General features: G+C 34.9%; 1 protein-coding gene across 1 annotated transcript in view; it reads left to right on the top strand.

The window, feature by feature from the left end:
• Positions 1-17,864, top strand: part of LOC145284064 (ectonucleoside triphosphate diphosphohydrolase 8-like) — a 185,222-nt gene that overhangs the window by 43,793 nt on the left and 123,565 nt on the right. Inside the window, exons 3-4 of the mRNA XM_080133138.1 lie at positions 6,650-6,800; positions 12,673-12,844. Coding sequence (XP_079989264.1) covers positions 6,650-6,800; positions 12,673-12,844 — 323 coding nt within the window. The remainder of the gene's footprint in view (positions 1-6,649; positions 6,801-12,672; positions 12,845-17,864) is intronic.

Genomic DNA, 17,864 nt, shown 5'->3' with positions numbered 1-17,864 from the left:
CTGTACACTCTTTAACCCTTATCCTCAAGTGCCCTCTGGGCCTTGATAAGTGGTGACTCCTATGTAAAAATAAAAAAAAAACATTAAGAAATAAGTGATGATAGAACAGATTTTCATAAATGCGTACGATAAACATTTGGGAAGAAAAAGAAAACTGAGTTTTGAAAAGATGATGAAAGAAGAGTTGAAAAAAGAAACATTATGAAAAGAAGTAAATTGTGTAATATATATATATATATATATATTTTTACATGGAGGTCACCACTTATCAAAGCCCGGAGATAAGGGATAAGGGTTATTGCGTGTACAATTGGAGATTTGATAGAGTGTCTTACTTAAGAGGGCGGTTTGTCAGGAATTTGTTTATGTTGGACTTGAAGGCATCCAAGTTATAGTCAGGTGGGAAACAGGCAAACAGAAGAGAGTTCCACAGTCGTGCACTTCTGAGAAATAAGCTCTGCTCATGGAATCTATGTTTGGATTTAGGCACAGATAAAGAGTGGGGAAAATTATTGACAGTAGTTTCAGCCATACGGGTGTTTCTCTTGAAAGATTGGTGAGGGAGGACGAGAAATTGGAGCTCAGACGAGCACTTGCCATGGAAATAACGATAAAACAAAGACAGACTCGCGTGGGAGAGAGGCTGTAGTGGAGAGAAAAAGGCACCCCCCACTAAACTACGAAGTCTATTTTGTACTCTGTCAAGGCAGGATAGGCCCTTTTAGAAGCTCCTGCCCAGATTTTTTTGAGTTGTTCACTATTTCTGGAAAAAAACAACACACACACACAAATCAATTATTTTTTATATTTTTGCGATGTAAAACTAGCTATTGGTTGGGTAAATTAAGAAAACTAATAAAATTTAATGGATAAATATTTATTTACCTAATGGACAAAATCGTTTGAATGCCCTCTTCTCTCACATCCAATTCATCTGAGTTTATCATCGATATTATATTTTCCGGAAGTAGTGCAAAAGCACTATATTTTGAACAGTTTAAAACAGTGATTTGGATTTCAGTTAACTGTTTTGTTCTCTGAATCATATTAAAATATACTGTTGTTGGTTTAAAAAAATATTGTCGGTTTTGATCTCAAACCAACTAACTGCATACACTTGAATGATAAATTTGACCAATATGTTTAATTTATCATAGTGTTTGAGGATAGACACCTCTGGTCCATAAACACATTAACCTTGTGGCTTATGTTAGCCATCTTCCTTGATTCAAGGTCCCAATTTTCTAAGTTAACTTCTCCACAAAAAATGCCAACAGCATACTCAAAAAGTAGCCTCTGGTCTTCACACTTAAATTATATGTTTCTTCTGCTGTCAGATAATGATGATCGGGAGCAACACTAATTTTTTAGAATTCTACTTGAGGCAAATCTTGATAATTATTGATACAAACTTTCTCCAAAAGACCAGTAAATCTTGGTAGGCTTTTTGTTGTTCCATCAATTAATTAAAAAATTGCTGTAAATGGCAGTTCTTCTAATGGAACCTGAAAATTGGAAAATTTGCATGTTTAATAATAGAGCTAGATTACATAATAAATACCAATACATTATTTTATTTTCCACAAAAAAGGAACATAATTGCAGGTGAATCTATAGAATTAATTTTACCTCCTTGTTAGGAGGACAAGTGCAGAATATGCGCCTTGTTTGACAATTTTGTCTTGTACTTTACTGCAAAGTCATCACATCTCAAGACAGAAAGTTTACAGCTACAAGAAGATATATCAAACAGTCTGCCTAGCTGTTCCTTCATTTTTTCACTTTGATTGCTGCCAGAGATTTCCTGTCAATCTGTTTGGCCCTCTTATAGCAAAATATATTAACCTTCTGTCCTATATAATATTACCTTAACAAGGGCAATTGTGGATTGACTGCTTGCCGAATACTAATTATTTCCTTGGCAATTAACTTAGAAATCTCACTATTTTTTAAGTGGGGATAACTGTTCTCGGGGAAATAACTAAACTGGACGCCTTGTCGTGAAGTTGGGTTTCTGTTTCATCCAAATGACAAAGTGGACCAGCAAATGTTGTGAACCACGGGTTAAAATTGAACGTCGTGCTTTTACTGACATTATAATCTGAAAAGTAAAATAAATAAATGGGTTATAACTGAAGGAAACTGTATTAGGCTATCTTCCAGTTTAATACGTAAAAAAATAAGCGCTAGTTATAAGAAATAATGAAAAACTTTGTAGAGTTGAATTAGATGTATTGAAGAGAGAGGACCAAACCAAATCAGATGCATAGTAGTGTTTAGTTTAGACAGTTTTAGCAGATTTTAGCTCCTTCTTCGATAACATGAATTTATCCATAAATAGATTCATTCTTGATGTAGTTGTGCCATTTTAAACGAACGTTTAGTGTTTAGAGTTTGAAAAACCAGTGCTTGTCCATCTATGTTACTATGCTATTTTTAATAGTATTTTCAAGTTAAATTTAATTTTTATGAAATTTCTGTTTATTAAATTTTTAGGTGAAAGTACAGAATAGTTACAATGCAACCTCATTCCCATATTAAGAATGGCTTTCTAAATAACAAATTTATTTTAGCACAATAACATAGATGCACAAATAACAAAAACCCTTTAAAGGAGTTTCCTTATTTACTCGTATTAATCTTTGTAGGTTATCTGATTTTAAAACTATAATTTTAGAAGAAAAACACTACTTAAAAACAATTACTCCCTAAAAATAAAAGAAATTAAAATTTTACACTAATTTTCTGCAAAGTATTTTTCATTAAATAGAAAAACTTGAAAATTTACGGGATTATGTTTCGTAAAGAATGTGTAGAATAAAATTGTATGGACTATTTTTTTTGTTCTTGTTTTGTTTTAATATAGAACTGGAGTATTACCATATTTTAATAAAAATTTAAAGTAGAATTTTATGTGAAATATTAGGTTGGTGCAAAAATAATGTTTTTGACGTTCGTTTAAACGTCCAAAAAATGCCATTATTTTTGCACCAACCTAATAGAAAAACAAATTAAAAAAATAAAACGAATATGTTTAAATTCACTGCAGACACTTGAAATATAATAATATATATTTTAAACAAGTCTTTTTCAATTTTTCCTTTCGAAATAATTAAGCCTAAATCATAATGTGTTCAAATTAAATAATAAACAAACGTTAATTTTCAATATCAATAACGAGCGTGTTTTGACGAAAATTTCTGGGGGTGTCGCCAAAACTCGTCTTTTTGGGAAACGAATGGGGTAAAAAAAAAGAGAAAATAATATCATGCAACAACACAAAGAGAAATAAAAAGTAATTAATTGAGACCCTGTAAACTGTTAGAATTATAAATGTTTATTTAGAGAAAAAGGTGGCTGGTTGCTTTGAATTCCCAAAAGCTTGTAAAATAAAATTTACTAAGTAACAAATAGAGAGAAAAAAAAGGAGAAAAAATCAAAAACAAAAAGGCATTCAATATAAAAAGGAACAAAGGCAACTGGGCAAAAATTCACATTAAAATGGTCTCTCAAAAGGGAGACTTTTCAAAATATATAAAATGTTCTTAATATCAAAGGCTTACTTGAAGTCTGAATGAAAAGAGAATAAACATTTCAAAACAGGGAGTCCTTTAAGACGCGTTTTTTCACAAATAAACGAACCTTCAAAGGTTTTTTTTAAATGTCTCTCTCGCCCGAAATAGGGTTCCAAACAAATGGTCCACTCTCCTTTTCATGAAGGGTTGTCAGTGTGTGTCTCTCTCTCTCTCCTTATTCCTCCTTTCTTCGGAGTAAGCAGTTTACTCAAAAATTCCGACACTGTTCTTATAGTTGGGCTCTCTACCCAACGTTTAAATAAAATGAAATTTATCGACGGCACGTCGAATGTTCTTCTTTGAAAGGGAGATTCCTACAAACACTTCAATACAGTTCTTATAGTTGGGCTCTCTACCCAACGTTTAAATAAGATTAAATTTATCGACGGCACGTCGAATGTTCTTCTCTGAAAGGGAGCTGCCTACAAACACTTCAATACATTCCTTAAAAAAAGGCACTCCACTGTCAGAAAAGGATAAAAAAATATACAAAATACGTTGCCGAAAAACGGTCAGCAACGGAGTCTAAAGGATGCTTCTTCCAAGATGGCCAACCTCCAAACTGATTTTTTTTAAAAGGGCACATAAAACGGGGCATTGTGGCGTTGCGAGAAGTTCCACAAGGATCCTGATTGGCCAATGGCCAAGGGCAAAAAGGGAAGGGATTCACAAAGCCAGCGAGTCAGTCGCTCAAGGCAGCCCATCTCCCACCCCACTTGCACTGTGTGATGGCGACAAGAATCTTTAAAGTAAAATTTCGGAAAGTTTTGCAACGTTGAAATCTAAAATGTTTCCACCCAAAAAAAAGTTCCTGAAATGAAAAAGCGAACTTTGGTCGTTTTTATTTAAAAAACATAATTTTGCCTTTACACTAAATATTTATTTTATTAATTCATTATCCTCACTCATTTTATTTAAAAATGTAGTTTAAAACATATTCTAAATAATGATTCCATTTTCTTAACAGTACGGATTGTTTGGATGACAGGACGTTCTTGATAATTCCCCAAAAAAATTTTAATCGCTTCAATTTTTGAACTTTTAAAGTCATTTCCTCAAGCAAAGATAACGATTTTGAGAAAAATATTTCGTGTTGGTCTTTTTTATGTTAAGCCCCAACTATCATTACCATTGCCTCGCCGGGGTTCCAAAATCGACCTGCCCTAATGTGGCAGCAGTACTCCATCCTTGGACGTACTTGGCTTTTATACAGATAGAGAATTGCATCAGTAGTGAGATATCTTCTGGGGCGGTAGAAGGATATTTTCCCAGCGTCCTTGGCAACAGATCGGATGTATGTGTTCCATTTCAGATCAGGAGTAAAGGTCAAACCCAGAAGCTTGTCAAAACATGGAGCCTCCCCTAGACGAGAGCCATCCATTTCAATTGATGCCAGATGGGGATCAGAGCATTGATGATGTAAAGATAGAAGCTTGGTTTTGGATGCATTAAAAGTAACCAGCCACCTCTTCCCCCACTGTACCACGTCCTGAGGGACTCCAGCATTAATACTGTGGGCCTCTGATTTCTGCCCATCAACCACTACTCTTATGAACCTATCGGAGAGAAATGATTTAATGATTGCGAAAACATTTCCAGTGATATGGTAGCTGGAAATTTTGTGAAGTAGGCCCTTATGCCATACCTTATCGAAGGCCTTCGATATGTCAAGAGCAATTGCCCTGGAAAGGAAACCTTTGTCAGGAGATTCACTAATCCTATGAGATATTAACCGTTAGCACATCTGCTGTAGATCTTGCGGAGCGGAAACCATATTGCATGTCACTAAGAAGGTTGTTTCTGCTGAGGTGGTTGACTACTTCTATATTTAATATATATATATATATATATACTGGACAAATACTTGTCCCAGGATGAGTAAAATTAATTCTTTCAATAGAACAGTTTTGTCCCTTTACAAAGAAAGGTTAAAATCAAGAAGAATGACACTAAACGTTATGTCTAGAATTCTTATTCCAATTTTTGATCAATCTTTATATGATTTTGATTCTAGAAAATGTCTAAAATCATATGCTTAAGCTTAAGGAGGTCTTTAGAAGAAATTGAAATTCAGGGATTTTCTTTTTCTTAATTGTCATCTCATGCCAATACAAATCTCTAAACGAGAGACGTTGTCCGTATTATGTCCCTTGAAAATTTCATAACCCCTTTTCTTATTGAAGAGTATTTTATTGGATTCCCCATCAAATTTTGATGATAAATGATGTATAGCATGCTTTATGTGACCAATTCCTACAAGTGTCACTTTTTATACCTCACATTGTGTCACGTGACTGCATCCACTAGATCGTTGCACATGCTTTTATTCTCTTGCTCAGGTTGTTCAATTAGTAACTCTGGGAGATGAACAATGAACACCAGGCAAGAAATAAAATTTGCATTGCCGTACTATAATAACCTTTCTATTGACTTGAGTTTGCTCCATATAGTTTGTTTTTTTTTACATTTTACATAATGGTAAGGAGTTTCGCTAATGGGCCGGAAGACCTTGGTTTTCAATCCTTGTTTAAGTCATGCCAAACACTTAAAAAACGGTTCTCAATGCTCCTTTGCTAAACACTCAACAAGCAACAACAAGCATTATAAAGAGAGGATTAAGGATCAAGGGCAAGTGGAGTAATCCTGGAAATAGAGTGATACTCTCCCTTACACCTCGGTGTAACAACTAATGAAAAGGGAGCATTCTAGTCGCCTTTGACTATAGTCGGCCACGTAGCTTTAACTTTCCCTAAGCACAAAGAGGTTCATTTTGAAAGACTGAAGGCCATCAAGAGGGATGTAATGACAGAGTTGATAAAGATCCTAGGAGAATCCTTTCAACAGTGCAAAGAATCATGCTGCCAAAAGATGGGAGAGGTGTCTAGACTCAGAAGTGAGTATTACTTTGAAAGGGTAACAATTTCATTATTTTTTTTTTTGGGGGGGGGAGACCTGATATAGCAATCCGGTTACATTTCAAACTCATTTCATATTTTAAACAACCAAATGATTCAGTGGCAACTGATTTAATTCAAACTATAAAAAGGTAAATAATTGACTTATGTTTCTTTCAGGTGTGGGTATAACTCAGTTTGTTAATAATCCAAGTCAAGTTACAAAATTCCTGGAATCTTATTTGGAATTTGCCAAGAAAAATGTCCCAAAAGAAAGGATACAAGACACTCCTTTGTATCTTGGTGCCACAGCCGGAATGAGAATGCTGAAGTAAGCTTTACTTTTCTTTATGCCTTTCGTTTTATTCATTTTATTGCTTATTTTTTTAAGGGAACTTGATTTCATATCATCATCATCATCATCATCATCATCATCATCATCATCATCATCATCATCATCACTTTCACGCCTGTTTTGCATGCTGCATGTTTTAGACGGCTTTTAGAACTTGAATTCCGGATGAACCTATCTCTAGCAAGGTTTTCATTTACCCTTCTTTTTCTCAAGTCGATAAAGTACATATGTAACACCATCCTTGCTGGGTTCTTGTCGCACACACAGGCAAGAAAATGTACACTAACCCTAAGTCCTTGTGGCTACACCTTTATTTTTGTCTACTGGTGGATCCTTCAAGAGTGACCAGACACTCACTAGTCACTGGAACTACTGCTCTGATGCTCAGGGCACACAAAACCCACATGACCCTAAATCCACGTGGCAATACCTTTTGCACTCCGGTTGACCATTCATTGGCTTGACGTCATGTTCCTTTTCGTAGATGCTCTGGTGTCGCTGGTTTATCGCTTTTCTCAGTGCAGTCTAGGCTGGTTGTCAGCACTGTAATTAACTGGGTTTTCAAATCAAAGCAATTTAATAATAATTCAGAGATCATTTTTTTTTTATAAATGATAATAATTATTCAAAAGATATTCAGGGTACACTTTGTGCAAAGGAAAGTTAATTTTTCGGGTTCATAATAGCTTCATTATGCAGGATGTTTTCAACTTAGGTTCGTTCAGACACCTTCTTAAAGGAGCAAGAGCTTTTCAATTTAGCTCTTCTGTGGAGGTTTCTTGCCCTTAGGCAGGAGCCCAAGTGATGCATACTCTTCGATGCCAGCAAGCAAATCCTCTTCATTTCGAAACACAATGTTTTTTTTTTTATTGAACCCTAATTCCGACAACCATCTCTTTGAGATTAGCATTTCCTTCTCTGTCATTTAGAGATTACTCTTTTCTCTCTCTATTGTTTTCTTTTCTCTTTTCTTCTAAATCTCTTTTCTTTCTCTATCTTAACCCATATTTCTCTTTAATTCTCCTTTTTCCTTTTTTCTTTCTTTCTCTCTCTCCGACTCATTTTAAAAAAATGCGTTGTCAGCTATGCCCTTCCATCTTTCAGTTTAATTTCCATCACTTACACAGTAGTACGACACTTGGAGTAAAACATGTGGCACAATGACAGTATCTTCCTAGATATCAGGGCAGACTTTTTGTCGCCAATTTCAACTTCACTTTGCTGAGAAATTTTTTTTTCTATCAACTTTATCGGCTAAAAATCATATTCCATGGTTTTAGAGAGAGAAATGAATTTCTTAAAACACCCCAACTAACCCTTAGCCCATAAGCAGGGTGAATTTGTGTTATCCAGGTATGCAACATCGTTAAGCATAGTCTGAAATGCGACCAATTTTGTTTAAGTTATACTTTTACTTTATGCAAGATTTTTATAGTCTGACACTAATTCAGTGTTTTTATCAAACCACCATCACTAGTTGATTGCCTGCCAATGTTTAAAAGCGCTTCACCTGCCCTTTCATCTTATCATTATCGCTAATGATGTTAAGAACAAGGGAAACCAAACCAATAAATTTATAAAAATAGTATAAAAACTGACAACTTTACTACTCGGTGGAACGATAAAATTGTCGCCCTAGAAAAGATGATATGATTCCATTTCTGTTTGATGAAAACTAGTTTTCTTTTTTTGTTGCAGACCATCTACTAGTTAGCCACCTGCTATCATGCGTGAAAGTGATGCAATGTTCAACGAGTAAGATCAGAGATGCGTCACTGTACAACTCATGCTCTCTACCGATCCAAGTTATGAAAACAGGATCTTTGCCAGCACTCTCAAAATGCAAATCCGGATGGTTCAACGCTCAAGGGCACAGCTTAATGCATTGGACGGCCAACAGTTATGGTCTTTGGTGTGGCTTTATGTGCAGCTACGTTTATGGTCCTTGGTATGATTTTAAGTGAGAGTCACATCATGCCACCTCACATCTTTGGAGTCGGCTTGAAAGTGAGCATCAAGGTGTATCTGGATGTGCTGAAAGGTGTGGTGATCCCTTGGTGCAATCAGGTGGCCACTGGCAGACCCTGTTATGGCAGTAGAACTCGGCACTGGCCCACAAGTCCAAAGAGACCCAGTAAAGTACAAGACAAAAAATTGTCAAACAAGGCGCATAGTCTGCACTTGTTCTCCTAACAAGGAGGTAAAATTAATCATATATCGAGAACATCACCAAAGCCAGCATGATCGCCGCCATCCGTCAAATATTCATCAAGATCTCGCCAGAGCTTGTGGAAAAGGCATGCTCCCAGTTCCGGACGGTTGTTGAGGCTGAAGGCAGCTACATTGAATAGATGTCAGCTCTACTACATAAGGAAATTACCAGAATTGATTTTTACAATAAAAGTTTTAAAATAAAGCTGTAGTGTTGTTTTCTTTAGGGTGATGAATTTATTGTTCCACTTGGTATAATATAATTGATAACTTTTAAACTTTATGACTGTGAAAATCTAACATATTTTTAGTTCATATTAATATATGTGTCATTCTTGTTCAGTTCTTTGTTTGTGCATTAGTTTACATTCAGAATTCTCTTGGTTTCATGTGAGTTACTTCCTTTTTCCTGTATTCCTACTTCCGTTCCCACGATTTTGATTCTTGGCCAACATTGATCTTTTTATCTCTTGTCTTATAATATCTGCTGCCTTTAAAACTCCATATATGTATTAGCTAACATTTGCACTAGTTAACTTACTTACCTGAATATTTAACACCATTATTGATCAGAACAAACTTTCATGGAGATATGTGATTCATAGGACGACCTAATCAGATCTGATATGGAGTCACTAGTATTAGGTTGTTATTAATACATTCATAGCAGGAATGGAGGAGCACATCTTCCCTTGTAGTGACCTTCAGTCATTTGGACAATATATCAACAAGATGATGGCTTCATTCCCAGGCAGTGAGTACTGCTGGATGCTACATGTTATCGAAAATATTGACCTGCTGTAGTCTATGGAGAAATGAATGGCGTTTCTCGCAATCCTGACTGTAGCTAGAATATTGATGTGGTCAATGCGTTTTAAGTGATTTGTATGAAATTGAATCCTTTTCTCAGAAATGAAAGAACCAAAAGCATGATCTCCGTAAAGGAACTCAGCAACAAGACAGAAAAGACGTTAGAAACTAAGCTCTTAAAAATAACCTAAAAATGTTGTCTGAGTTACACAATGTACAAATCATATCTGTTACAATGGGGTGGGAGGTGATGTCTGTTTATATTGCGTATCAGTGTTCACTTTTATAGCACATCAGCCCTTTTGAAGTAGAACCTACCTTTTGTATCTTCTTTTATACCTCTTGGCCGTATCCTCGAGTAGTTTGTGTCCTGACGTGGTGCACCTGTAACAAAAGCTTTCCCATGCATAGCAACAGACACAAGTCTCATTTATCTGGACAGTTGGATCTTTATTCAGTTTCCACTGTCAAAGTCACGTCCCTGTTTCTCTGTGTCACCCTTAGAAGGAGGGTGGGTATTTTGCTATCAGTTTATCTGTCATCCACCCCTATCTCACCTCCCCCATGAGAGGTCTTTCATCTTCTTGGAATCTACTGTTCCAACTGACTGGTTGACTGCGATTCAACTAACTCTCAAACTTTAGACTGACTAGAAACGCATATGCATTCCTATTTATTTTAAGTTGGATATGTGGGGCATTGTGGATTGTCTGCCTTCAAAATGCACTGACCTGCCTCTTGAACACTGCTAGCATGCAGGTGCAATGCGTTGTCACTGGAAGTCAATGAGTTTGAAACTTGTCAGTCTTAACCCTTCGACCGCTCTGCACTTAACTTGGACACAAACCAATTGCTCCAAGCCAGTACTGCGTTAACTGAGTTATCAACACACAACACAAGTACAATAACAAGGTACAAAAATGCAAAAAGTATCTCATATCATTATGTTCTCCATTCTTATAAAAAATAAGTTTGTTAACTTATAAACAGCAAGTACAGGGTGCATTTCTCAGATTATTAAATGCAGCTTGGGAGGCCATTTTTGGAGAACACCCCAGATTGGTCCTCAAACCATAACATGACTTCGGAAATCAAGGCTGCATCATCTGAGAAACGCTTTTCTTTCAAAAACAATTTCATGGCTGGAAAGAGGTGAAAGTCAGAGAGTGCAAAGTCAGAAGAGTAATGGTGATGGGGGGAGGATTTTATAGCTACATCTGGCGACATGGACTGGAGTGTTGTGTTACAAGCGGAGAATACTTTTGTTGATCTTGCCCCACCTTTTGATTTTTCTTAGAAGTGACGCATAATAGACTCCTGTAATTGAAGTATTCCATGTCAGGAAATCTGTCATCACTATTCCGTCTCTTGGCTTAGATTGAGTGCGTTATGTCAAATTGATTGTTGAGTATGGTTTAATGTATGCTATTTTTTCATTAAATACGTATCTTATTAATCCCTATTAATCCATACATCTTACTCTATTATACACAGTTCGATACTCGTACTTATAATAAATGTTCATACACAATTTCAGTTAAATCTGTCCAGTAAATTTAGTATTGTGGTGACTATAAATCAACTACAGTGCTTCGTGCATATACCATAATACATAATTCTCTTCAGGTTCTTCCACCAAAGGGCCACACAAAATCACAGCAAGACAGGCACAGTAGTTTTCAAGGAGCTATAGCACAGACAGACGAACAGACAGAGTAAGTGAAATACAATATAGATATAGAATGATAGAAGTCTGTATTATTTTAATTACTCGAACTTCTGACTTAATTTTGATCGATGTAACCTTTGAACTTCTCAAGTGTATCGTGTTGAAATCGAAAATCTTTCTCTAGAATTCAAGAAGGCTGAGCATAACCTTGGTAGCATAGGGTTACATTTCTGCCTTTTTCGGAGGTGATGAATTCAAGTACTTTCACTGCGTTGACTGGGTTTTAAACAAGACATTTGGAAGTGGGCCAGGGGCATTACTTATTGAACTTCCCTCGTAATTGTGAATTTAATTCCTGAGGTGTAAATAGATAGAAAACTAGTGAATCTATTTGTCAAAAGATAATTTCTTCCACCTAGTCTTCTCCTTACTACATCACTATACAAGAATATCTCGTAAAATTTAAATATTAATTTACTTTTCCATACGCCCAGTGTCACAAAAACGCCATTATCATCTTTATCAGTTAAAAATAATTAAAACCATTTCCTTTCCAAAAATTAAAAAAAAAAAAAAATGGCTGGCTGCTTACGGTTTCAAATTGGCTATTTTATTTTATAATTTAAAAAAAAAAGTTATGTTGAGAGGAGACTGTAAATTTGTTTTTTTTATTATTATTGTTTCTTTTTAAAATTAAAAAAAAACATGTGTAAGTGAATTGACATCTGTTCCTTTATAATTTATAAAGGGACAGATATATGACAGTTATTCAGAAGAAAAACAACGTGTTGGGTGTTGAATTTTCATTGAAAAATAATCTAAATTTTTTAAATCAATTCTTTTTAGCTTTAAAAGGTTCAAAAAAGAATTTGCTAAAAATTGTTTTAAATTCGTCGTTTTTTGTTTTATTTTGTTTTTTATTCATTTTATTTATAATGTAGTTTAAAAATTTTCAACTACCGTGGAATTTCACTGGTTTCTGCTAGTTACACATTATTCAATCGAATGAGTCATTCGGAGGAATAAAGTTGTGTCTAAATTCTAATATTTACATTGAATTAGCAAGGAATTTGTTTTGAGAAAATCGTTTAAATATCAAATAACTAAGCGTATTTCAGGTTAATGTTGGCCTTTATAAACTCTGGGTACATTTTTCAGCCTGTCCAACCAGAATGCATCAAATGCAATCATTGAATCAATCCAAAAAATCTTCAAGAAGTCCGGTTTTCTAATGGCCAACCCAAAACACCAAGTTCGTATTCTTACTGGACCTGAAGAAGGGGCGTTTTCATGGGTGACCGTCAACTATTTAAAAGGGAATATCGGACTGGTAAGTTACATAAAGTCAACCGTTTTTAAAATATCAAATTCATCATTAATTTTAACTTAAGACTTGCACAATTTGTATTCTGCTAAATTAAGCCATCTTCTTCCAAGTCGTTTTTTGACCAGAATTCCTTTGTTTTCCCATGATGTCATTTCCTCTTTCCTATATGCCAACTTCTGTTCCCACGATTTTTAGTCTTAGTTATTATTGATCTATTGATCTCTTATTTTGTATTATTTCCGGTCCCAAAGTAAATGTTTGTCTGTAATTTTTCTTGTACTTCAGAAATTGAATTGATAATGATCTATGTAGATAGATATGAAATTATTTGTATTCCTTGGATCATTAAACCTTTGTTTTGCCTGTTTTGTGGCATATTAGCCCTTTCGTGTGTTAGTTAATAACAAAAAATACTTATTATAAATGATTTATTTTAACGAATTCAATGCAGATAAACTATTTTACATTTAACGTCGATGGTATGAGTTCTATATGGAAATGTAGATTTAATTTCAATAAAATAAAATATGCATCAAGTGCGCTTGAAAGCCAAATCACAACGTAATATTAGGAAAATAAACAAATATTTTACTTGTTTGAAATTTATAACATAAATATATTTCAGAGCTATACTCCATCCTCAGTATGCTTTTTTCTTTCTTTTTTCTTTTTCTCTTTCTTGCCATGTTATAAAGTTGGAGAAAGAAAAGTCTGTTTGTAAAGAGCAGCGCATTGTATCCAGTCGTTGCATTTTGAAATATTGGAACAGTGCGTAGGCAACTCGAGAATAACGTTAAAGGTGTGTGTTCCATATAGAAACGTTGATTTAATTTGAATAAAATAAAATACACATCAAGTGCGCTTGAAAGCCAAATCGCAACGTAATATTAAGGAAAATAAACAAATAATTTACTTGTTTGAAATTTATAACATGAACATTTCAAAATGCAACCGTTGAGATGCAACGCGCGACTCTTTACAAACAGACTTTTCTTTCTCCAACTTTACAACATGGCAAGAAAGAAGAAAAGAAAAAAAGAAAGAAAACAACATACTGAGGATGGAGTATAGCTCTGAAATATATTTATGTTATAAATTACAAACAAGTTAAATTTTTGTTTATTTCCTTAATATTACATTGTGATTTGGCTTTCAAGCACACTTGATGCGTATTTTATTTTATTTATTTTACTTTTGATCTTTATTTGTGGAAATCGCTGAAGACAAGGCATGAAGGCACTTCATGTAAGGAGCTAACAAGAACTAAAGATGATTATCGCAATGACGTGAGATGCTTATTGGCCTTAGTATTGAAAAGATCAAAGCTATAGATAGTAGGAAAACAGTGAACAGGAAGAGAGTTCCACAACCGTGCAGTTCTTGGAGAGAAACTACTGGAATAAAATTATAATGAGGTATCGAAACAGCAAATTGATGTAGACCATTAGACCAATGAATCAAACAAGATGGAACAAAGGAAACAGGGAATAGATCAGCCAATTCTGGAGAACATCTGTTATAATATTATTTAAAGAAAAAACTGAGGCTAGCACCATTACGTCTGTGAAAGGTTGCAGTGAAGAAGAAAGGATCAGTCATATTGTACATACGCTTCTGCAATTTATCAAGAACCTTCAAATGGGACAGAGATTCACCAGCCCAAATATAACAACAGTACTCCATACATGGTGTGATAGTAGATTTGTGGAGATAGAGAATGGCCTCAAGTGTGGGAAAGTGTTTAGAGTTAGGGTTAGAGAAAGTATTTAGAGCGTCAGAGAGATCCGATTTTACGAGAAGCAGAAAAAGCAATGGATTTAATATATGATCCCCAAGAAAGATTTGATGAGAAAGAAAGAGCAAGAAGTTTTAGAGTCAATTTCTCATCGAGATCAGAGTCTACAATTTATCAAGAACCTACAAATGGGGCAGCGATTCACCAGCTCAAATATGACAATAATACTCCATAGAGGGTTTGATAGTCGATTTGTAGATATAGAGAATAGCCACAGTTGTAAAAAAGTGTTTAGAGCGATTAAGAGAACTGATTTTACAGGAAGCAGAAAATTGAGGGAAGAGTAAGTCTATACTCTTATCAGTTGTATTAGCACCTCACTCAGCATAGAAGATACAATAGGAATTGAACACGGTTTGCCAATTCTATAGTCTCTATCTGTAAATAGCTAAAAGATAACCCTCCCCCATACACAAAAAAAAAATCCACCTGATACATTCCTGGCGCTGTTTTGATTTGGGTTGAACTAGTCGTCTTCGGTTTAGGAATAGACTGGAAATTGTTTTGAAACACATTATCTTTGAAATAACTCCACTGAAAAATATCTACAGGCTTAAGATCCGGTGAGTGTAAAGTCCATTTAGAATCACATTTACGGATGGGACGATCACTAAAGTGTTTGCACACTAATTCCAATGAATTATTTGAAGTGTGAGGAGTTGTCCCTCTCGTTGAAACCTTATAATACTCCTCGTCTGCACAAGGCTGCCCAGGATCTCTTAACGACCATTAGTTAACACTAAGTATTAATCAACACACAGGTACACATTTGGTGCATATCATTGAATGGTGATAAAACAAAGATTGTTGAACATTCATTACTGAAACTTGGTGGACAAGTTAGATATAGGCTGAAGTTTAATTGTACCAATTTAGATTGCAAGCAGGATTATGAAGATCATTAGTGATTTCATAGATCACATTGGGGGGGGCACCCTATATTATGGCAATTGCACCTCTACACTAACAATAGGGTAACTGCGCGACTGCATCCCAGTTATCTACAACATTGTCGTTTTCAAATCCAATGTGAACAAATTTTTTGTTGAATTGTCCTCTTAAATAATCAGAATCTGCCAAACTTCCATCACCATTACAAATCATCACGATGGTGTCTCACCACCACCACCCTGACACTCATTGATTCTTATCCTCGAGTGGCCTTTTGGTGTAGATAAGTAGTGACTCTTAATTAAAAAAAAAGTTACATTTTAGCATTTGTAGATTTAAGATGAAATCCATTACCTCTTAAAGTAAATGCAAAATGAATTGTATTCAAAGTCAGTTGAAGAGTGACCTTTAAAAATTTGCAGAAAGGATTGTGGACTTTATCAAGAATTACATGAATAGCATTAGCCTGTTTCTCCATTTTAAAATCGAACTAATTACTTGATGATGGAATGCTCAAATTGTTTTCTATGATTGAGACAGTACATTGTCTGAACTGCCTGACACTTACAAGTCAATCTCAAGTCTGTTGGAATTGCAGAAAGGATCGTGTATTTTATCAAGCAGGGTTACCCGGCATTGCCCAGAGCAAAAGTGTGACATAATCTCTCTCTCTCTCTCTCTCTCTCTCTCTCTCTCTCTCTCTCTCTCTCTCTCTCTCTCTCTCTCTCTCTCATACGGCCTCTGCTAATCGAGCCAGAGATGTCTCGTGTCGCGGGGTTCGAATCGTTCGACTGGTAGTAATCGTGACACCCTGCACTGAAGAATCCCGAAAGGATGAAACACTAGTGTCTATGTAGGTATTTAATTATTATAGTAAAAAAATAATTATATATATATATATATATATATATATATATATATATATATATATATATATATATATATATATATATATATATATCTTTCTGCCTTTCCTCCTCATTCCTTTTGTCTTCTTTGGCCATACCCTTCCTATCCCTAGACATACACACACACCACTTGAGTCGGCATAAGACAAATAACTTTGTGAAAAAAAGTAGAGTTACTTCCCTTTAGTTATTGACTGGAAAACAGACTACATAATAACATTAAAAGATGTGTATACATATTGATAACATTAAATGATATAAATGGCCATTTGAACCCCAAATACTGACTCTTTTTTTTTTTTTTTTTTTTTTTTTAATTTTAGAAATTACACATCTGAAGTTATGCTGATTTAAAATATACCAACTTTGTGGGTACTTGTTGTACATTTTTCAAACTTTAGCTGGATATACAAACAGAAATTTGCTCTTTATATAATAGATTCACTCGGCGGTATTTTTAGGAGGACAACCTGTAGTTTGTTATGGAGTAACACCTGACAAGAAAACTATCATAAACACCCCAAGTGAGTAGTAAAAACCCACTGACTTTGAAGTTAAGCAGAAAACTTCTCTGTGATGCTTTAAAGACAATGCATTTCTAACGAAAAGGAATTATGAAGTATTTATCATTTCTACACAGTTTCAAGTACGTCTTTTAAACAAAAGTTATCCGGTTGGTGCAAAAGTTTTGCCTGTTTGTAGAAGGAGCATTTAAAACCATTGTAATTTATTTTATGTACATTGTTATTACTTAAATATATCACCATGATTAATTCATAACTTTTTCTTATAAATTATTTAAGCATCATTCCTATTTTTTTTTTTTTTTTTTTTGCAATATTCTCACCTATGTTGGCCAGAAAATTACCTTCTTCAGTCATCTTCCATCATGATAATGCTCGTTCTAACAGAGCATTACTGACAAACGACTCAGGAGAATTTGGTTGGGGAATCTTACCCCATTCTGCATATTCTCTTCGCCTAGTTCCTTCAGACTACCACTTATTTCGAAGATTACAAAATCATTTAAATTGCCGTAGGTCAACGTCACGAGAAGAGATTGAATATGAGTGAAATTCACATTTCACGTCCAAATCTAAAGAATTTTACAAAGAAAGCATTTACAAACTCATTGACAGATGGAATCAAATTATAGAGACCAAAGCTCGTTATTGTTATGAATAGATATTTTCGAAAACACGTAACGTAACATGCGGCCGCAACCGAGATTGAACTCATTAGACGAGTTTGTAGTGTAATTCAAATCTTGTCCGAAGCTGAAGCACAGTTTTCATTTTCAAGATGGAATTTAAAACTGTAGTAACGCAATGTGTTACATACGTGGAAAAAGAGGCCGAACTGTACAAAGAAAACGACCACATCTTTCGTGTGTGTGTGTGTGTGTGTGTGTGTGTGTGTGTGTGTGTGT

Source organism: Euprymna scolopes, chromosome 8, assembly GCF_053919585.1.
Source record: "Euprymna scolopes isolate OS-2025 chromosome 8, ASM5391958v1, whole genome shotgun sequence".
NCBI classification, from domain to species: Eukaryota; Metazoa; Mollusca; class Cephalopoda; order Sepiida; family Sepiolidae; genus Euprymna; species Euprymna scolopes.
The sequence above is the reverse complement of the archived record's forward strand: the minus strand, read 5'-3'. Positions and strand labels throughout refer to the sequence as shown.